This window comes from Syngnathus floridae, chromosome 19, assembly GCF_059516105.1.
Source record: "Syngnathus floridae isolate MCC-2025c chromosome 19, RoL_Sflo_1.0, whole genome shotgun sequence".
Taxonomy (NCBI): Eukaryota; Metazoa; Chordata; class Actinopteri; order Syngnathiformes; family Syngnathidae; genus Syngnathus; species Syngnathus floridae.
The window spans coordinates 2,050,543-2,073,103 of NC_142431.1; the positions used below are offsets into that span (position 1 = coordinate 2,050,543).

At 45.3% G+C, this 22,561-nt stretch overlaps 3 protein-coding genes across 7 annotated transcripts in view; 1 reads left to right on the forward strand and 2 right to left on the reverse strand.

Moving 5' to 3' along the window:
* Positions 1–22,561, forward strand: part of otofa (otoferlin a) — a 127,755-nt gene that overhangs the window by 66,522 nt on the left and 38,672 nt on the right. For all 4 annotated transcript variants that reach the window (XM_088362072.1, XM_088362075.1, XM_088362073.1 and 1 more), the window contains exons 9-11: positions 5–128; positions 17,196–17,374; positions 17,653–17,734. The gene's annotated coding sequence lies outside the window, so the exon portion shown is untranslated. The remainder of the gene's footprint in view (positions 1–4; positions 129–17,195; positions 17,375–17,652; positions 17,735–22,561) is intronic.
* vrtn (vertebrae development associated) lies at positions 12,846–16,430 on the reverse strand. Of its 2 annotated transcripts, none has more exons than XM_088362092.1 (3): positions 16,265–16,430; positions 15,543–15,856; positions 12,846–15,450 (listed from the first exon to the last, which is right to left on the reverse strand). In XM_088362092.1, exons 2-3 carry the CDS (start codon positions 15,852–15,854, stop codon positions 13,771–13,773), a joined length of 1,992 nt encoding a protein of 663 aa, XP_088218218.1. In that variant the 5' UTR covers positions 15,855–15,856; positions 16,265–16,430; the 3' UTR covers positions 12,846–13,770. The 2 variants fall into 2 exon arrangements, with proteins under 2 accessions (XP_088218218.1, XP_088218217.1); XM_088362091.1 differs by having other exon boundaries at positions 16,196–16,430.
* Positions 18,107–19,941, reverse strand: LOC148381539 (uncharacterized). Its single transcript, XM_088362106.1, has 7 exons — positions 19,787–19,941; positions 19,470–19,721; positions 19,085–19,387; positions 18,960–19,019; positions 18,779–18,883; positions 18,662–18,702; positions 18,107–18,600 (listed from the first exon to the last, which is right to left on the reverse strand). Exons 1-7 carry the CDS (start codon positions 19,827–19,829, stop codon positions 18,493–18,495), a joined length of 912 nt encoding a protein of 303 aa, XP_088218232.1. The 5' UTR covers positions 19,830–19,941; the 3' UTR covers positions 18,107–18,492.

Below are 22,561 nucleotides of genomic sequence, written 5' to 3' on the forward strand. Positions count from 1 at the left end.
GCAGCTTTCACGGTTGGTCGGCGCTCACGGGTCGAGCCCGCCGTCCATTTTCCGACGTTCCAGCTGGTGCCCGCCGGTGCGTGAGCGGGGGCAGGTGAGCGGACGCCAGCCCGGACAAATCGCAGCAGGTAGGCATTAACTTGCATGGCGGCGTCCACGTGGGCGCACTGATGTTGCCAAATGTTGTCTATGCCACACTTGGACAGAATGAAAAATAGCTCACTGACACACTCCTGCAGCTATTACACAGTACGGAGACATCATGTTTTGTTTTTTTCCTGCCACTCGTATGATATGTGAATTTAGCATTTAAGGTTATGTTATGATTTTATAAAACATGATTGTTGCAGATAAAATTGCATTTAAAGCAAAGATGTCAAAATGTCATAATAGTACACATGAAAATTGTTGCACAAATAGATTTTTAAAGAAAAATCAAGGACCAACTTCCTATGAAAATATAATATTTAGCCAGGAAAAAAGTTGTGCAAAAATCCTTTAAAAATAGTTTAAATATTAGAAATATATATAAGAACATTATTTTTTTGAAGGTTTTTTTTTACAAGGGAAAAAACTCCAATTATTTTGATAATAGTTACACTATTCCAAAAATCTCTCTTTTTTTTTTTTTCTTCAAATATCTTCTTTGCATCTGTATCCCCTCACTCATCCGTGACCCAACTATCGTATTAAATCATATTCGAATATTCATCTCGCATCGCTCCCATTCTCTTTTGTAGCTGATTACCGCTTTTCAAAAATTCCACATAATCACGGTGCTGATTAAAATTGAATATGGAGAAAATTGCACGTGAGTGAAGACTAATGACGTGGGCGTGATTCAGGCCGCGAGCGTCGCCAGCACAATTCGAGAGCCTCGTCTCTTTTCATTCATAGTCACGTCGCAACTCTTACACGGCCACAATCGGCATCATCGGCAAACATGGCGTGCGTGTTGCTCAGATAATGTCAACGTCTATAAATAACGGAGCCGTCCGGCGGAAAGATAACCCGGCAATGATGATGATGTTGTTGGTATCCTAGCAACGCAAGATGTCTTTGATTCTTTCCTAATTGGAGAGGATGCGGATTCGCCGCGAGACGAGCGAGCCTCTCCGCCGCGTTTGCGCGCGCGTGTCCAACGAGATGCGAGCTGAGAGGAGGCGGCGAGCGAGGCGAGGCCACCGAAAAGCACGAGCTGCCGTGCGGGCGAGAGATTAAGATTGAAGTGTCTTGACCCCAGCCGCTCTGCTTGAAACACTTTTAGTTTCTCAGCGAGTCGTAAAAAGTTGCATCTGTATTTATATTCCAATTTTACATATATATGCTGAGGTCTGACATTGTGCAAGGTTTCAAATACTCATCAGACTTTTCCTCCTGATTGCTTCCCGGGAGACTAATTTGCCGATAACGTCTCATTCTTCCCTCTCACGCCGATTATCTGGATTATTGATCTTTTTTTTTTTTTTTTTTCCGCCGGTATCAGATTAGAGTCTTAGTACTGAGACACCACGACGCTTTGTCGGTGACCTCTCCGTCCTCTCGCGGGAGAAATCTTATTTCTATGGCAACGTGAGGTGATTCTTTTCTTTTTATTTCTCGTCTCACCCTGTCTACCATCTGTCTCTGTTTATTTATCTGCCTTTTAGGTGGAGGTTGGCATTGCACCAAACAGCTTCCACTTGTTTACGTGAATTATTCATTTTTTTCCCCCCCCCTCCTCCTCCCCACGTGTTGTCGTTGTTAATGCTTGTAAGCAGGTAGTCATTTGGCCCTGTCTCAGTCTCGCAAGCCTTTTCTGGGCATGGAGCCTGATGAATGCTCCAATATGAGGATGGAGCTGTGTTTTTTTTTTTTTGTTTTAAACGTGCACACGTGCTCATTTGGCAGTGGCTGCCGCCTCTCTTATGCAACGCTGCGGGATATTAAAGTAGTCACAATTAGAAACCGCTTTTGTGTGAAAGCGAGCGGTAAACATTTGATGTGGATTCAGTCTTTTCTTCCACCTTTACTTGGGGCTTTTTTTTTTTTTAGTTTGACTTCATCAGTATGCTGGCTCTTTGCTATTCTTGAGCAAATACACACAGTGGGCCAGACTGCACAAGCCGGTGAAATGGAATTATCTTATTTTCAGACGAATGTCCCGTCTTCTCAAATTTAAAAGGCGGTCTTTTAAAACGGCTGCTATTATGTCCCCCCCCTCCTTTAATGCTTACGTTTATGCTGATGATTTGAATTTAAGTTAGAGGAGAGCGCTGGGTTGTGTAACACATGCACCTCGCCGCTCGCCAAGACTTATCGCTCGTGTGAAGTGAGGACAGCTCGCCGTCCTCGATTCATCATGATGTCCAAATACAATTGTGGCATCGGTAGCTGGATGGAGCACGCCATTTATTACGTTTGTTCCTCCTTCGCCTCGCATCCCACGGGCCTTGTAGTCACCAACTCCCAGCTCTGGCACGAACAAATCGGCACGTTTTTGTCGCGGTGCTTGTCATGATCACCTCGTCTAGCACCTGAGGGATGCAAGGTCGGAAAGTCGGGGGCACAGTTTTTTCCTTTTCTGTCCAGGAAGGAGGAATTTTTAAAAAATATAATCAAATAATAAAATCCAAAATATTTTTTCCAATTGAGGTTAACATAAAAACAAATCGAATTGCATCATATGTATTTAAAGCAAACGTAGCTTCGTCAAGTCCGCCTAGCTTGATGCTAATAAGCAATGCAAAATGAAAAATGGAGAAGGAAAACGTGTGCACGACCATTCTTTCAATCCTCTTTGCCTCACTCGGGTGCTCTTGACTTCCAATAAGCCCGCCATCAGTCATCCATCGTCGGATAAACACGTCGTCTCTTCCCTCCTCTCGGCATCCAAACATGACAGATATAAATGGAATCGTCAGACGAGATGCAGCTTTCCCCGGGTCCTCGAGACCCGATTTTCCACCGGGGCCTCATCTCTCACCCTCGTGTCCTCAATTAAATCTTCTCCAGCATGTTCCCAGATGGTCCCCATGCTGCAAAAGACGGACATGTGTGTTCACAGCGGGCTACCTGGCCGCTAAACGGGGCTACGCTAACTTGTTTGTGTTTTGGGCTAATTGTCGGGCCACACTTTTTTTTTTGTGCCAACACCGCCAAATGATTTACAAGTTCATCGGTCTCCGAATGAGTTCAACTGGTATTTCAGGGCGCTGTGATTTTTCATTTGAATGTCTTCATCGTCGCGGCAACCCAATTGCTTTGAACCCCTACCATGAAAATTCACACCGCCGACATCAATACAGCTCTTTCCTGTTAAAAAAAAAAAAAGTCGTGATGTTCTCATCGAGCACCACAAGTCCCAGAAGAGTCCGGATGACAAAATGTCAGAATTCAATCGTAGAAATTGCTCTTTTATTTCCCTGGAGGCGCAAACCTCAATCACTTCGCCTACAGAAGAATTTTCACTGCAGCTCGCTCACAAAGTCGACTTTACCGTCTTGTTTAAGCAAAACCGGGACGAGCGCAACTCAGATCAGCGGGGACTCGGCAGCACGCTTCTTAGAAATTCCGTTTCCGCCACTTATCTTGGGACGGCAGCTTCACTCATCAGCCGTCCGTAAAAGCAGAGTACGTTGCCACCGTGGACAATGCGGGCCTTTTATGTCAAGCATTTAAGCCAAATTGCCTCGGCGGCATTGGAGTAGCTCTCGTGATGAAACATTTTTTTCCATTTCCACCGGAATTTCTCACCCAAGAGAAAAGTTAGCTGCTGCTAGTCTCCACGCCGTAATGAAGAGAAATTGCCGCTGTCGACTAGCGTTAGCCGCGTCCCGCTGTGAAATCCATCATATTGCGTGGAGGTAATTACGCAGAGATAATTGCATTGTGTACACAGCGTTGACGCTTTTGCTAATGCGTGTTTGTGTTTCTTACGCTAGCAGGAATAACCTTGTCTTGGCCATGTCTCCTCATAAAGCGTGAGCGCGTGTCAACAAATTAGGCCAGTGACTGATGGCCAAAAAAATGATGGAGGGACTGTGCGAGATGTTCATTGCTGCTCTGAAAATCAATTTGGGGAACGTATTGTTGACTGTGCTGGGCTTAAATGCCATCTGCTCTTAGGGTACTTTATATTTCCCCCCCCCGTCGGCTCCCCTGCTGGATCTCTTTCCTCCTTTCGTTCTCTTGAGATGATACGGCCCATTTTAGTTCAGGAAATGGAGTCTTGGTAATGTCAGCCCCCCTCCCTCCCTCCCTCCCTCCTGCATTGCGGGTTTGACATCATGAGTAGGCATCATATCCATAATGGGATTCTATAGTTCGGGGAAGGCGTTCAGTATTCTGACAATCCAAGTCGTGTTTTGTCATTTTTCGGAGAATAGTTTTGGATCTATTTATAGCGCAGAGTTTAGAGGGGTGTGAAACCCATTTTTGTCGCATCATTAGTGAAGACAACTTGTAATTTTAGTCTTGACAAAAGGTCGATGCAGAATTTGTCTTGGCGGCCCAAACATAATTACACAGTGGGCCAAATTTGGCCCCCAGGCCAGAGTTTGACACCCCTGGGTTACAGTATCACATTTCAGATGATTTAAATGGGTTCGGTGATGAAACCTGCCGTGCTAGTCCTTCATTACGTTTTTGTGCCAGGCGAGCTACAGATGAGCGGTGACACGCGACAAATGTTCCGCCGCTGACCGCAACGTTGAGGTCATCGCTAGGCAACAGGCGCACCTAATGAACGCCGTCGCATTTGAATGGGTCGGCGTCGGGTCCTCGACTCGGACACGTGTTTCAACTCCGCTCACCCTGCCGCCGCTCATTAAGTCCTCCCCAGGGGGTCGTCGCGAGGAGAAATGTCTTGACACCTGGTCATTAAAATTTCCCCGTGGAAAGCGGTCAGGAGGTCGGGGTGAAACGGACGACTTTGTCTTAAACGACTGGACAGAAATCCTGCAAACTTGATCCGGTATTTATTTGCCTGTGACTTTGACGGGTTAAGTGTCAGGTCACTGCTGGTGTTTTTTTTTTTTTTTTTCTTCGACTGGTGCTGTCAGAATCTGCTAAATTGCCATATTAGAGTTCATTAAAAAGAATGACCCCTGAACTTTTGCCTTTTTTGCCCTTCAGGCCAGCAATCACTGATAACTCATATTGTTTGGCTATCTCCTCGATGTTGCCATTTCAGCAAGACGTTAAAGGAAAAATAGAAATGTCAAGTGCTTTGTCAGAATCGTCGAGCGGAATGGGATTTCTTTCTTTATTTATTTTTTTTGGCGGAGTTTGCGCTCACCCAATTTCATTATCATTTAAATGAGATCGCTTAGCACACATCAATGGTTACTTTGACTTTATCTTCCTCCTCGACGGGACTCTTCCCGTCGCTCGCCCTGATTCGCTGCCGGGCTTATTTTCATCTCGCGGCGGAACGGAAAACGCTGAAATTAATCACATTACTTTCCCACCTATGTCGCTTGTACACGCTTGGAAAGCAACACAAGAGACAGAAAGATAAGAAACAAAGTGCGTGCTTGAGTCTCCTCCCGGAATCATTTCTCACCTGTCTAAGCCCTACTCCTTTTTTTTTTTTTTTTACCGCCGAAAGCGTTGAAATGCCACCAAGCTGTGAAGAGCTCCGTAATTCCATTTCAGAGGTGATTGGAGCGGCGCATCTGCAAGGCCTCCATACCTGATGCAGCAGACACTCAAGTGACAAAGGACGTTTTCCGCTCGCCGCTTTATGACCCCCCCCCCCCCTCGTTTTCCCTCCCCCGGGGTGCTTAAATGTGAGGAGGCTCCTCCCGGTGTGCCGCTTTCAACGTGACAAATGTCTTGCCGACGAGATGCATTTCATTGTTTCAACGTGGCCCTCAACCTGCGCTTTATTATTTGGAGATGGAACATCACGTCTGCTTTTTATAGTGACATCATAAGAACTTCTCATTCTATCTTCCATTCCTAAAGAAAGAACAAATGTTTCGCTGAGTATTCGGCTCTTTGTCTGCTTTAAGCGGCTGAGCTGAGATTTCTTTTTTTTTGTCCATTCAGAGAAAAGACTTTTGCGTCATCGGTCTCGCACCCAAGGTATTTGCCAAGTGAGAGAAGAAGGAACATTGAATACTCCACGGAGCGTATTATGAAGCAAATGGAGGAGTCGCTGTAAATTACCAGTAATTTGTGTCAGAGGATATAAATCGCTGGAATCAATGTCAAGGAGGAGATAGACGCCATCGCCCGCCGTCAACATGGTCGGCTGGTAATGGATTGGACGATTAAAGTTGAAGAATACGCCAGGAGAAGATAATAAGGACACATCGGCAACCTTGATGGGGAAATTTAAGCCCAAAAAATCATAAACTAAAGCCAAATCTCACCTGAAAGTCCGGGGAAATGAACGAGAAGGGGGCGAAAAGGGCCCGCCATCCAATTCGGAATTCTACACGACCGAGATAAAGGGAATCGCATTAGGGGTAAACGTCGAGTCAGCGCTTTGCGGCAGAGAGCCGTGAAGGGAGCGGGTCAGCCTGGGAGGTCAGCGAGGAGATAATGCCCCCTTTGATGGCGGCGCTCCAAATGTGTGTAACGGGATAGCACCAGCGCCGTTATCTAAATCGCGAGGGGGGGGCTGAGTTGGACAAGGGGGGGGTGATAGCGGGGTCACATCGGAAACAGCGTTACGCAGAAGAACTTGCCGATAACGTGCTTCAAAGACAGCTTTGATGATCTCGGGGGGAAATCGGACTGGACACACTCGGTAAAAATCCAGATAGTATATGTGTCCTTTTTTTTTCCCTGCCAATTTTAATAACTCGACACAATGGGAAAGACAGAGTAAGAAAGAGCCGTGTCAAGGTGGAAGTGAAGGTAGAAGGATTCCAGACCATTTTAGTAACATGTAAAAGGAAAAAAGGAAAAATTATTATTCATGGGCGGCTATAAAAAAAAGAGCAACTGCTGTTCACAGCAAAAGTGAACCACCTTCAAAATGACAAGATGACATTCAAGATGGGCAGAATTATCTTTTAATTAGGCGTCATCATATTCTACTCGGAAAAATGGGAACCCCTTGATGGATAACAAATATTTTTGGGATTATTATGTCATATTCCAAAGGCTGAAAATGTGATGTCAGCTTTAAACAAAGTCCAAGGAATGTCACCTCCTTGGCTTTTCCTCTGGTTTCATCTCCTTTCCACTCCCGCCCAGTTTATCTTCCCTCTGTGGGTTTCTCTTTTAATTACCGTCCCCGCTTTACTTGCCGTCAAACAGAAACAATTAAACGAGGAGTGCTTTTAAAGCCATTCCATGCGACTAATGAAAGGATGGCGACGGAAAAGTTCAGCGGGAGGATTTAATTGGGTTTGGGAGGAATGGACGCTTGGTTGGAGGTGCCTTTCCGTGTCGTGCATTAACAACGTCGGCGCTTAGAAGCCATTAGCGTCGCCGGAAGGTGCAATTCATGTACATTGATGCAACCCGTAGAAGTCAACGTGTCGCTTCCCAGGACCCAAAAAAGGTCGTCGCAGATATTTTATTCAGACGCCTGGGGAGAAAATGGATGTGCTTGTAAAAAAAAAAAAAAAAAAAACTCAGTCCTAATTTGCTTTGCTTTTTTTTTTTTTTTTTTAGCCATGATGAAAACATAAGCTCCTTAAGGGAGGGAGCAAGACGGCTAAAAGTCAAATGGATTCTGCGCGGTTTGTCAGTCGCCATGGTTACGCCAAGCAGAGGCGTCATCAATGATGCTAAAGGAATGTTGCGAGAAATAAGGAGTGAAAGGGAGCGCCGGTGAATGGGAAAGGTTGTGATTTAAATAGGATTGGAAGCAGAGGCATCTTGGAAATTAGGATATAGAGCGCGGGTATTTCCGTGATAGACAAAAAAATGTGTTTATAAGGGAGGGATCGTAAACTAGAGGTGGAAAAGTCTGATTACCTCGATATTCTCTGACAATAAAAAAAAAAAGAATATATAAATAAAAAAATCATGCAGTGAAGAAAGAAACGGAAGTGTTAGCTTTGTTGCATTGATGTTAATTCTGCTCCTGATACCGCGGCGCCACGGCGACAGAGTCGCTGTCAACGACAAAAAACAATCACGAAAAAATGTTCCCCTGTAAAGATAGCGAGTATCACACAAGTCTAAATATATCCACTTGTATTTTCTTCTTTGCTGCTTTAATCCCAGCGGTGGCGGCGTCTGTTAGCGCGTGACGCTAGCATAAACACACCGAAATGAATAGTTTGACGAGTAGTTACTTTAGCTTTGTCGAACGCACTGCGAGACTCGACACGGATCGGTGAAAATCCGCAACATGGAGGGATAAAAAAAAAAAAGTCAAATCCCGCTCCGCTAACCACTCCGCGTTTCAGTTGTTGAATTTTAAACACCGTTCTGAACAGCCGAAAAGCAATCCACTCACCCCCGTCCGTCCCCCTTGCGGAAACATGCCAGAGCGGTCGATTACCGGGCCTCCTCGACTACTCCGATCGAGCGGAATGAACAATAAAGACGAAGCGGAAGAGTTTGCTTGTGCTGCTTTCCAGCTAAAACGGATGAAAGAGCACAGTAGGAGACGGGCGGGAGCGCTCTGTCGGGAATCCGTCCTGAATTATTCCACGAGTGAGAGCGGGAAGGCCTGAAGCTGTTTTGGCTCGCTGAGGAAAAACTCTCGGCCCCGGGGTCGGAGAGCGGCCGCCGAGCATGTGGCGGCAAGCGCAATCAATGTATCGAGCCCTGACATCAACGACACAATGATGGCGGCGTGCTAGCAAAGAAGTGGACACACGCAGTTAGCTGATTGTTTGATAAGCGCGCTTTTGTAGCTAGCAATGTCTGATCCTCATTAAGGAGCGAATACCGTTGACGGTATCTTCATCATCCACGCCGACATTAGTCCGGCCCAAACATAAAGTTGTATAATTAGAAGCAAACTCAGTACGCTGTTTTTTTTGCTGCCGTGGAGTTCGCCGGGAAGATGTCAGTTAATTGGCTCCAGTGTATGTTTGGGCCCTTATCGGCGTATTACTTTCACGGATAACTCGGAACTAATTAATCAGGGCAATGGCGGGAAGGGACGGGATTTGCTTCTCTCTCAATTTCTCCTCAAAGGGAGAGGTCGGAGAAACGGGAACGATGTATTCTTTGGAGTATTTCTTGATTGGGGAGGCGGCATGGTACACGCGTAATCTGTTTTTGTTTGAAGCATTGAAGATGCTCGGCAGGATGTTATTTCAATGCAAAATAGCCTCCATTTTATTGAAGTCCCTGAACAATTCTGCCCGTGCTCCAATAATTGCTTTGATACAATCGCAGCATTTCATCTAATAACGCCCGGGGAAATTCCAACGGAGCGCCGCTTCTCCACGTCCTTTCATTCATGGGGAGGAAATGAGCTCAAAGTCCCGAAATTAAGAGAATTTAGTCCCATTTTACGAGAAAAGCTCTGACTAATAATTAATTGAGAGTCGCTACATGCTAACATGTTTGCTAACAACTAAGGAGTGCGACGCAAAAAGATTGCTGCGAAATGTAAATCGAGGTCAAAAGACTCTACGGCCTCGTCCATTTTCTCACTTTTGCGGTGACATGCGGAGGAATAAGTCATGCAAAAACCGTCTCGGTAAACAGCTCGTGGGTGGCGCGGGTATTAGAGGAGATTATGCAGGTGGTGCCCTGCGGGGCTAACTGGCCGCCATTAGCATCATATACGCGTTCTGCCGGCTTTGAGGCCCCGGCAGCATGATGCTCCTAAGCCGTGCACCCGGGACCCCTGACGCTCGGCTCCAGATTCGCGCCGCCGCTAAGCTAGCCGACGTCGGCGGCGAAAGCTCCTTCCTATCAAGGCTTCCGCGTACTCATTTGAAAAAACATCGGTCGGTCGCACCGTAACGATTTATCTGCCAATTTACGGCGTGATCCCGGAAAGTGTTGGAAATACAGACACACCGGGGCGTCTTTCCGACAAGCCCTTGCGTTTAATTCCGCGTGTTCATCGGATGAAACGCCGCATGTCGAGCGAGGCCCGATCCAAACCGCCCACTTTAGGGATTCGACTCCCATCAAAGAGCGCCGCTTGTTTGTGCTAAAACGCCGCAACGTGAATTATTTTGGGGTATCAAAACACTTGAATATAATCCTCATTTGCCGCCGTGCCTCGCTGGCAAATACGTTTGCACAAAAACAAACGGAAAAGAAGCTTTTCCATGGCGGCGCATTGATTGCCAATTAGAGCAGCCTGAAGCGTGGTTTTGGTTTTTGGGAACAAGTATTGACGCCCCAGGGGGTGGGGGGGGGGGGTCTCTTGCTGCATCTTTGTATGCTACTTTTTGATTTGCCGTGCCACCGGAGATAGAGCCGTCTCCCAAATTGTTTCCTAACAAGAAACTACTTTTTGAATGTAAATTGGCGACCGGATTGATCCGCCCGCCGCCAGTGCATCCGAGCGCGCCGTCAAATCCGGGATCAATGTATCGACTTGCCGGGGGAGCTTCAAACTCTCCTGGAATCATAAAGATATTAATCCCTTTCTCGTCAATTGACTAGCGGAATAAACCGCCGCGCGTTAGTTTGCCGTTTGCGTCGGAATCGACGGCGGCTTTTTTGTGCTGAGTCACATCCCGCCGGCTGCAGCGAAGAAGATGAGCATGAAATATTCAAGTGGCTTTCTTGATCTTTTATGAACTGTGTCTTACAGAACGCTTCTCTTTAGCCGGAGCGTGCGTCTGCATTTAGCGTCGCTTGAATATGAAATGTGCAATTAGCGAGAAGCGCTCGGGCCTCGAGGGTGCCGCACACTTTCCAGACCGTGTGCGTGCAGCTGTTGGAAGATATTTAGCAATTCACCCATTGCATTTCCGATGGCGGACAATTTCGCTTTGAATTATCCAGTGAAACATTTTAGACCATGAAGAAAAAAAAAAAATCTCTGTAGGAATGCTATTTCTAGTTTGTGTTGGACACGATTAGCCTTCCAGTGCTAGGCGAGGCTAAAGCTCAATTGTGCTATACAGAACGTTAATGCTTGTATGGTATCGGTTTTTATTTACTCAAGTCTATGACAGGGAGATTTTAAATTCAGTTTCTTAGTGTCTCCTGACACAAAATTGCCCCCCAACCCACTTCTGCAATGTCGTTTGAAAAACAGCGATGCCTTGAGGCATCTGCGGCACAAACACTTCCGACATTCCTCCTGTAAACAAAGAAAATACTGGATTAGAATTCTCCATGAAACTCACTAAATGAGCAGAAACTTTTGCGTTTGATAAAAAGCTGCAGGAAAAAAAAATTGAACCAAGCTGACATTGAAAAACAGCAACATTATCGAGTTATCTTTAAAGAATCCCAATGTTTAAAGCAGTTTATTATGTATTGGATGATCGATGGTGTGCCGCTTTTCCGAATGTTGTGTCGAGGACAACGAGATTTCCGTTAAGTGTAAATTAAACGCAACTTTCGCCCGGTGGGCTCGAACTTGACTCCGCTTTGATTTATTAGCTTGAGAGACAAAGTGCAGGAGGCCTCGCAACAGACGAGCGCCCGAATCCCGCTAGTCGGCCGGCACGTCCGATCGGAAGCAAGCCTTATCCGTCAGGAGAGTATCGGGCGCATTAATCATTATCGGCCGAGGGTGTGTGTTCCGCGCCGGCTGACGCTGTGCCGGACGAAAGGGAAAGGCATCGCTGCGGGCGCGGGAACATCCCGTCATACATCATACATGGTGTCGCCTCCTTCAACCTTTACAGCTTTTTAATCGAGGTGAAAGCAGGGGAATCCAGATTAGGAGAACATGAGAGATAAGTCAAGACTTGCCCCGAAGAGCCACTTTCCATGATTTAAACACAGCTGTAAATGTGAGGAGGCATCACATTCATTCCAAATCGGCGGCCATCTTTTTTTTTCTTCCATTTTTCTCTCTCTGTTTCACTTGTTGTGCAAAAACAACACTTGGGCGGTTCAAATCCCCAGACGGGGACCTTTTAAAGAAGGCAGATGAGCAAATGCAATCAGACGCAGCACTTTCGAACTCCCTTTGGCTTTTTGTGAAACATTACACACTTGATGGCAAGTGACAGTGCTATGATTCTCTCCTCCGGGGCACTTTGTGTACACACTGTGTCCGGCGTTAAATTCTTTTTTTTTTTTTCCATGATCAATACGCTAACGGGCTTTAACTCAATACGCCGCCTTTCTTACTACAAAGTGTAAAAAGGTCTCTCTTGACAATTCACTCGTTTTTGCAACACTTGCCATAATCCCTTTTTGTTATCCCAATACAAGTCTGTATAGCAACACCAAAGCACTACTTTTTTATTTGCCAGGGTGACATTTTGTGGCATCTTCTGAAAACAGAAAAAAATTGTTTATGTTCTTATTTAAATGCACCCGGTGAAAAATATCTGCAGCCTTTTCCAGCCATCTTTTTTAACAGCACGCTACTGACATCTAGTGGACAAGAAGTGAAACTACATGTCATTAAAATGTAAACACGTCGAGGCAGCCCGCACTTATGAAAAGATGATTAACAACTAGGGAACATAACCCGAAAGCTGCTCTTTTGTTGTCGCGCGTTTGCAGCATTTTCTCCAATCAAAACTTTAATGAGGAAACCAATTAAGGCTCTCCACATTCTTTTATTCCCAATTCACTTTCTGCTCTGATGTAAACACACACACACACATATGCAAAATCCCCCCAAGACCCTTCCACCCCTCATTAATTCCACATTGTAGCCTGCTGCTCACATCACACTTAAGAATCTGCTCGCCGAGGTCGCTTTGTTCAAACAAAAGTTGGAAACAAAACTCATCAACATTCCATGCAGATAAAATATTTTAATTCATGGAAATTAATTGGTTGATTTTTTTCTTCTCTTGAATTTTAAAGCCCAAAACACAGAAGGAAAAACTTCATCTCATTTAGTTTCATGAACAACTTTTAGAATCTCGTTTATATCGATCCAAATTTAAGGGATATAAACAAGCACTGTAAGAAAGCCAGGTTGACTTTTCCACTTTACAAGTGAGTGGTGGTATCCCTTGATCAAAGTGTCTGAGGCAACCCCCCACCCGTTCTCTAGACTCGAACCCCCTTCACAAAAACACAACCTCAGGAGTCTTATCTGCACATCCTTGATCCCCCTTGCATACAATTAGGACTTCCCCACCCCGCTCGGCTCGTCCCCACCCTTGACCATTACCTTCATTAACATGAGCACAATAAGATGAACAGTAAGGGGAATAACACAAAGATGATGAGTGGCTCTCATCGATACTGCCACGTCCCGTTTTAGTCCACTCTAAAACGAAAACAAATGTTTTTTTCATTTGATGAGGTTAAATTGCTTTGCCCACCGACAGGAAATAAAAACAGCAACTCTGTGGCACTTTATTTTTATTTTTTTTACACTAATGTAACACTGGACCTCCCAAAAAAAAAAAAAAGGAGCTAATAAAAGGTAACCGAGACTAGGTAGTCTAAAGAAAATATTCATTTACATTCAAGCGTCGTCAGAATAACCATAAAGGTGCGTTTGATCAAAATAGGACATTCACAGCGTTGGTTGGTGCAAGTCATCATAGTGTTGAAGTAAAAATACAAAATAGGTGAATTAGAAAAAAAAAAAAAAAGAGAATAAGAACCCTGTCTCCTACAAACGAGATGCAAAAAGCATACGACGATGAAAAGGGTGCCCGGTACGATGCCTAGCGAGACTCCGAGCTTTGATCTGCTGGCTTTGGACTGGCCCGCATCTCAGTCCCAGTGTCACAGAATTTTCCAAATGCTTCAGCCGTGAACCAGCGACACCCCGTGGTGCAGAGCCCGCTTCCACATGTAGTAGGTGGAGCGCGGGGTGAAGGGGAAGTGGGAGCGGAATTCCTTGAAGGTGGGGAAGGACTTCTCCTCAAAGCGCGTCTGCAGGAACAGCTTGGCCTTGGCTTTGAAGTTGGCTAGAGCCACCACATCCACGGCCAGCTTGTCCGGCAGGGGGCACGCCAGGGTTGCTCGTTGGAGATGCGGGACGTCCAGAGGAGCCGTGCTGCAGCCACCGACATACGAGGTCATCTCAGCGCACGGGAGCTCCTTGTGTGCCACGTTGATGACGCTCAACGGCGTTTCTTCAACCTCGGGGGTGTTGACCTTGGTCAACATCCTCTTGGTGTTGCCGCTCCTCCACAGCCAGAAGAAGCAGAGGGACAAGGTCGGGAACCTGAGCTTGAACTTGCCCAGGGACAACTTGGACTTCTGGACGAGCAGTTTTGCAAAGTCTCTGAGTTGCTTCTTACTCATGTAGGCGAGACGGAAGCTTCTGTGCGTACGCCTGCAGATCTTGGACCGCGGAGCCGCTTCTCCGATGTTCCGCATGACCGGAGAGATACTTTTAGGACTCTTGTCGGCATCCGAGCTGTCCGAGCTGTTGGCTTTGTAGCCTCCGAAGAACAACATGGCCTCTCGCCTCCAGTTGTAGTAGGTGGACCTGGAGATGCCGGGGAAGTTGCGCTTGAAGACCCTGAAGGGAAAGGAGGCGTTGGTGGCGATGCAGTTCTGCAAGCAACGTTTGGCTTGCTGCATGTGGGCCACGCTCTGGGCCCGCTCCAGATCCAGAGGCCCCACACTGAGGCCGAACATGCCCGCCACGCTGTCTTGTTGGTCCGACTCGTCTTGTCTGAGCTCGGGAGAGGACCAGGCTTCCTGCTCCGTGCTCTCGCCGGGACTTACCTCCCCCGTGGACGAGGGCGTGGAGAGGGTCCCGCCTGACCTGAGGAGCTCCTGCTTCCAGTTGTAGTAAGAAGACCTGGAGATTTGCGGAAAGAACTCCTTGAACCGGTGCAGCGGGATGAGCTTCCCTTCCAGGTAGCACGCCTGCAGGAAGTACTTGGCCTCGTAGCGGGCTGTGGATTTCTTACAGTGCTCCTGAGACTGCCTCTTCCAGCGGTAGAAGGTCCTCTTGGTGATGTTGTACTTGTCTTTCAGACTCGGGTATGAGAACTTGGAGTTTTGGTTGAGGAGCTCCTTGCTTTTGAGACTACTCGAAGAAAAGTCGCTCAAGTGGACCAGCGCCACAAAGTGATCGGGTCGGAACAAAGTCCCTGACTTCAACTCGCCGGACCACATGATGTGGAAGGTTTGAGCCTCGCGCTCTTTGGACCAAGTCCTGGGCCGGATGACCCGGTTGAAGTAGGATCGGATTTTGTGGTTGAACATGGGGTAGATGGAGTAGATGTTCACCTGGAGCACAGACGCCAGCGCGTACAGGTGCCACATGTTGGCGTACGAGTCGGGGAAGCACGAAGCCTTGACGTCGGCGTCAAAGATGGCCTCCAGGACACTCGCCGACAGGTTGGGCATGGCCTCCGACTCCTCGGCGCAGAGGCTGAAGCGGACCGCCTGGAGCATCATCTTGGAGTCGATCATCCCGGATAAGTAGTACCTCTTCCACAGGACCATCTCCACAACTGTCCTCACCTAGCGGGGCGAAAGGAAAACAAAAGAATGAACAGCTGTTTCATTTCAAATTTAAATGTGGCCAACTGTTGCTTCCAGTATTGGATGCTCACCTGTAGCTCCAAGCTCAGCCCGCTGTTGCCTATTAGCAACATGCTGGCGGCGTCAAACAGCAAGTTGCCCTTTCCTTTGCAACGTAGCGGCAGGAGGTCCGCAGGGGCGTCCTGCGGGTACAGGCCCTGGGCCACGTCATCCACGCCGACCCACTCGGGGAAGTTCTGGCAGGGCAGTCGGGGCAGCGGGAAGGGAGCCAGGAGCCGGTCCACCTCCAGGGCTTTCAGGATGAGTGCGTCCAAGCCTGAGTTCTCCGTGGCCTCCTGGAGCTCCCTCAGGATGGACAGCACCGCCTCGTTCCGCTGAATCATGACTGTCGGCATATGGCAGAAGCAGGCAAAGCTCGACAAAAAAGATAAAATACTTTTAAAAAAGGTTTATTACAGCTGCGAATAATATTTGGTTACTCAGGTAGTCAAAATGGAAAGCGCGCACGTTGTAGCTCGTCTTGTAACTTTTCTCACAAAAGTGAATCAAATAAATGACATTTAAAAGTCACGAACGTCCGGATTTTAGTTCCCGATGACTCCATTCAAACGAGACTCGTGCAAAATGCGTGCAACCGCCATCCAAACTATTTTTGCAAACTTTTACGAACGCAAAGGTAAACGCCCCGAAAGCAACCAAACATTTCACGCGCAAAGGAACAAACCTGCGGAATCGCGCTGGTGACTTGACGTCGCGGAGGAATGGAAATGGGAAAAAAAAAAAAAAAAGCAACCTTGCTAGCTCAGAAGTCTGCTCCCTCTGCAGCGTCCTCACTCCATCGTGTGCGTAAAAGGTGACAATGACGCGCAGCCAAGAAAGCTCCTCAGGAAATTGTCCATCGGAGAAGAAAGTGCTCCTCCTTCCTCTTTCCTCCTCCTCCTCCGCTTGGTTGGTGCAGTCAGGGTCAACTTCAATGTGAAGTGTTAACAAAAGGACAGGCCCGGTGGGGGCGGGGGGGGATACGTGGACGAATATGTTAGTATTTTGTCAACAGTTCAAGGTTATTTGTCAACTTTGTTTGCGTCGCTTTGTCCGTGCAAACATTTAGTTTTACGCCCGTTGGGCATGCTTTTATTTTTGATGGTGCTCCATCAAGCACAAACGTGCATTATTAGCTTTGCAATTTAAATGAATATAGTAAATGGCATAAATCCATTCCATAACAAACTTTTTTGCAATGTTTTTAATTTAAAAAAAATAGGACCTATTTTACTTTATAAAAAAATATAGTAATAATCTGAAAATGGAATGTAAGAAATTTAAAGTTTGTGCATCATGATTATAATATAATTATAATTTCTCTTCAAATTCTGAAAAGCCTTAACAGAACCACATTAATTAGCTTGCAGAATTGAATGCAGTCAGGTGATTGTTTGAAATGACCAATCACGTAACATTTGCAAGCTGAGCTGTGATTGGTCGTTACCTGAGGCCTGAGCGCATATGAATGCATTTTTAAAGGTGTGTATCAAATTCATGATAGACCAAATATGAACTTTTTATACCTGGAAATGGCTAAATAGAGTCTGACTTGAAGTCAGGCCTGGCCAGCGGCCTGCGAATCCCGTTTGCGTATTGGAGAGGAAAGTATTCAGACTGGGCGTGGAGCTCGGCCTCTGCTCCTTTAACACCTTTGCCCTCTCTCTCTCTCTTCTGTCTTGCAGGATTTCGGTCATCAAGGCCCCTTTTGTTCCACGCACCCCCAGCGAAGTGACACGCGCACACACACAGCAGGGGCCAGCAGCATTTGGCCCCCGCCGACCCGTCAGACACGCTGGTGCCTGGCTCGGACAGGCTTCGCGGCTTTGACCTTATCAGCTGATGGCGTGACACACCTCACAATGTGAGTAAATGATGCATGTAAGTTTTTCCACCCTTGAATGGTTGCGGTGTGTGTGTATGTCGAAAGGACTTGCACATTTTGTACGAGGAGGGCCCACGCGAAAAGGTTTTGAAACGACGATGGGGAAATTGTTGCGCAAGGCGAGGGGGACGCACAAAAAGTGCATGAACAAAAATTAAGTTCAGTGGACAAGGACATTTTGACATGACAAAAAAAAATCTGTTAAAAAATGTGTGGTTGTTTTAATACAAAAAGTGTAACACTCTTTTTGTGTTTAGGTTGACAGTAAACTTCAACTTGGAGTGGAATGACTATTTTGACGAATGTGTCACTTTCTTCCCAACCGCCCGCTGCCATGAGGTGAGTCCAAATTTAAGTAGCTTAAGAATAATCTATATGCACAAACATTTAAAATAATATTCTTCAAATTTCTCTCCTTGCAAACTTTTTTGTCTTATCTGCTCAACACCCCCACTCGCATCGTTCTGTCACGCACGCACACACACACACACCTCTCTTAGGTGTGGAGATGCACTGTGAACAACACAGTAGTGGGCTGACTAAAAAAAAAAAAAAAAAAAAAAGCATTTAAAATGCAAATCGGGCAACGCTGGGACCGGCTCCGGCAGTCTCTTGCCTGCTGAGACTGTGTGTTACAGTGTATGCGTGCACGTGTGACCACAGTGTGTGTGTGTGACAATGCAAGCTAAAGTCAAAAATCAGGAAGGAAAAAAAATTGTAGAAGTTTGTTTTTATTAGAATAGAGTCATGTGTTTTTGAGGGGAAAAAAAAGAGTGAATTTTTCAATTTAAACATAATTTAATTAAATTTTAATCTTAAATGTTTAATTTTTTACATTTAATTTAATCAAAAATCAGTTTTAATCTTAAATGTTACAAATTTCTGAGGGGGGAAAAAATCCATTTAAAATCCCCCCAAAAAAAGAACAGAATGTTCACAGGAAGTCACTTTTTTCTTGTCACATAGTTTGACAAAAAAGGGGAAGTAGTATTTGTTGAGGTAGACTATTTATAAACGTAAGGTACTTTAACAGCTGCTATGTACATTCAAACGGCAAGAGAACCTGATGAATCCAAAAACGAAAAAAAACAAGTTGACTACCGGTAGCGAACGCAGGCGTATTCCGTATCTTGGCCCTGAGTGAAAGAAATTCGATCTGCGTCAACGGGGAAGGCCACATCGGCATAAATGACGTCGTCCGCCACCTGCGGCGACACGAAACTTTGTTAGCGTGCCCCCACTTGAAAGTATCCGGCTTAAACTTACATGGTTGTGAACTGGCGTGGGACTGGCGGCTACGGACAAGTCTGAAATCATCATTCAAAAACATCAAACTCCATTTTTTGTTGCAAGTTAGGACCTTCTCTTCTGGTCACTACTTACTCGCTGCTTTTCGTCGCCTGACCACGACAAACATGGCAACCAAGGCGGTCAACACGGCCAACGCCACCACCGCCAATATCACGCCGACTTGGTAGCTGCTGCCGCCTGGAAGCCAGCGTCAAAGTTACTTTTGTGGCAATTTTAGTCTTTTTAAAAAAAATGAGTGGACTTCATCCCATACCCTGAGGTTCTACGTCATCTAAATTGAAGTTTCCTCTTCCCTTGCCCTTCATTTTGGGAACTAAACAGGCAAAATGGTGTTAGTCGAATCAGAATAAGAGCTCTGTGTTAGTCGTCGGTCCATACCTGGTACTTGGACTCGCATCTCCGCCGAAATCCAGAGTATTTTCGATTCCCCCACGCGAGCCTGGCACCTGAACGCCTCGCTCCCAGGAGCTTGCAAGGTGACAGTCAAGGTGACGTCGCACTGGGACTTTTGCGATATGTGATAGTTGGAGTTGCCGCGGACTTCCCGGCCATCTTGGTCCACCCACACCAAGTGGACCCTGGACCGTTGCGAGATGAAGCAATGGCTCAGCGTCAAGAAGTCCACCAGAGTGCACTGGAAAGATACGCTAAAGCCCGGCGCCACTTTAAACTCAGGAACTTCTAAAGAAACCACAAAAGAAGACGTTACTCTTGTTTTTGTTCTCCTAAAATTGCAAGATTTTGCTTAAGTGGATTTACTGACCATTTTGCGGCACGAAGGCGTTCTCTGTTATTTTGCAGTAATGCAAGCCAATGGTGTCGTCCGTCAGACGTTGGAGCGTCTTGCTACATTTTATATCCTGGTTGTTGTCTACTGTCGATTCCATCATCTGTCCGTTACTTGCTATCACAACGTCGATGCGCTGGGTTTTTCTGCCGAATCTCCAAAAGTGATAACACACGGAATTGCTGCACGGAAACGTGAGCTCCAAATTGCCCGTGTCACCATTGAGGCCTGCAAAAGAGAGTTGGGGTGCCTTCAGTTGTAGTTATATATCTATATATTTATTTTTTTCTTACCTGCTATGATGAGAGGAAGCAATAGCAGTGTCATGGCGAGCATCCCGAGTATGTGTGCACTGCCCAAGTGTCAAGATGCACGCTGGAGTCAATTTGCCGTATTTCCTTCCTTTGCATGCAACTTCCTCTAACTAACTAGCAGCTGCTTGTGTAAAGACTTGATGACGTCACAAGTGACTGCCTCATTTGATGCTTTGAATTCGGCAAGAGTCAACATGTGAACTGGGACTTCATGATCAATTTGTGATGTTATATGCGTTGGTAATAATATCACTGCAGTATAGGGCAACGGAATCCTGCGGTATTTCATTCGCCCACTAGATGGCAGCATTATACCTTTTACTTTCCTATCAATGATTGACGAGCTCTACTCTAAACACAACAGTCTTTCTTCTTTGTGTATAATTAATTGCTTACTTGAAATGTAAACAATTTTAATACTAAGAACTCTGTATTTATATATATATGACAGCTATTTTGATTGCAAATCACAGAAAAAACATCAAACCATACATAGCATGTCTGGATGTTGAGTTGTGGTTAATTACGGTTAATTTGAATCCTACCAGAGGACCAGTTTTCCTTGGCAAAGCCCGTCTTGAATATTCTGAGCAAAAGAGAAAGGAGGTTTTTTTTTCTCTTCATAGAAGGGTGTAACCACGGCTGGTTAGGTCTTTGCAGTTATGCAACACTTAAGGATGTCCTCCAGACAGCCGTGTAATAAAAGACGAGCGGCTTTGGGGTCGTTCGGGTTTAGGCTGGTTTGCTTTTACCTGGATATTTAGTTGTACATAGTTGTCATTTTCTAATCATGGGCCAACGTTTGTCAACTTGTGTTTTGTAGTCTAAATCCCATACGTCCCATATTTGGCATTGGTCCAATTGTTGGATTTGCAATGGAGATTTAATATATTTATTTTTGACACAGCAGCTCTTTGGCTGCAGACGTGTCATGCGAACGAGGCTCGAAAGAAGCGAATAGCATCTGGTGGCGAGTCAAAAGGGCGGAAATTTTCAAGGTCGTTACGCTTGGCCTTTAACGCGGCAGGCTTGGCTCGATGTCGGCGACGTCCTTGACGGCCGTTCTTGAAAGCGCCGTCACCTAGCATCCGTTACCTCACATGAAAATATTTTCCCTCTTGTCACTTACAGCAAGAAAACTGTTGACGTCGGCATTTTTTTTCGTCTCTCAATTAGTCCTCCAGTCAGCTTCACTTGCAAAATAATAAACGTACGCAAATATACAAATGTTAATTTTCGTCCATGTTTGAGTTTGCGTCCACGTGAGCCGTCATCTTGGCCCTTAAAAGAAATTATCCAACGGTCAAAGAATCTACAGTTGAGCCAACAGTGAAACAATGGAGGCAAAAGATGTATGAGCTGACAAAGATGAGAAAAATACAATACAAAGGCTAATCACAAAAAGCATCTCAAGATAATATGGAACAGACCGTGGTTTGGAGTCAAAACTTCAAGATAAAAAAAAAAGAAACATGTTTGCATCCAAAGCGGCATGTTCACAATAGGACAATAGATTAGGTACACTTTTGTTTCTTCAAGGATTGACTGGTCGTTTCCAAAACGTGCACAGGTTCCTCTTTGCTGCCTCCCACTTGACAGACTAAGTGAGATCATGCTAAAAAAAAAAAACTTTTCATTATTGCGGTCTGCTGTGTTTAACTGTCTGTCTAAACACATGTCCGCACGAAAAAAAAAGTTGGACTAGTCGGCATGGAAAAGATGACAAAAAGCTTGAGGGGCAAAAAAAAAAAAAAAAAGTGGAGGTGGTTTGAAGGTCAAATCTGTCAAATGACAATAGTGGTGACTAATATAAAGATTTCAGGTGAGTTTTCTTAGAATTTAATTGGGGAGGGGGAATCAAAATTGCCGTCAGCAAAAAAAAAAATTACTGTCCAAAGTCGCTTCTTGGAAATCCTGAGCGTCTCTTTGTTTTGTTTGGCGTTCGCTGCCCCTGAAAGAAATTTCACAAGTGAACCTTTAAGGTTGACAGATGATCACTTTCAGCTACGGCTCATTTTCCATTTTTGATTGAAATGGTGCGGAACATGCATTTTTTTTTTCTGTTTATATTCCGATGTGAGTGCCCCCAAATATAGACGAGAAAAGAAAACCACCTGGAGCACGACGTGATAAAATAAACAATAATTGGATCATCGCTCGCTGATTTTTTTTTTTTACAAGTGTAAGATCAGAGTGGGCAATTAATAATATCCAGATTTGGATTGGTTTTATTGTTCCTTGAGGTTTTTGGTTCATCATATTTTGTGTTTTGGGTTGAGGCGGGTATGTCTAAAACTGAAACTTTCCTAAATGGGGTCCAGATGCCTTTTTTCTTCTCGTGCACTTGAAAGCCAACACAATGATAGTTAACACACACACACATACACAAAATCATAAAAATGTCACAAAAGCTATTTTCAGTATTTATCGGCGCAGCTCCTGTGCCAACTACGTTCGAATGCCATCTTTTGTTAATGAACCCAAATTTGAATGTTTAATATGTGTGTGTGGTCTTTAGCAGCCAGTCAGCTAAATCTTTGGAAGTGTTTTTGGACCATGCAACCAATGTCCTTCGCTAGCAGCATTCTGTTTTTGGATTTCTGTTACAAGTTGACAAAAGTGATTTATTATATTATATAATAAATAATATAATATATAGTGGGGAAAAAATATTGACACTGGCATTAAAAAAAAAGAGAATATAAACAAATTAAAAAATAAAAGAACATTTAAAAAAAGCATATTAATGATGCT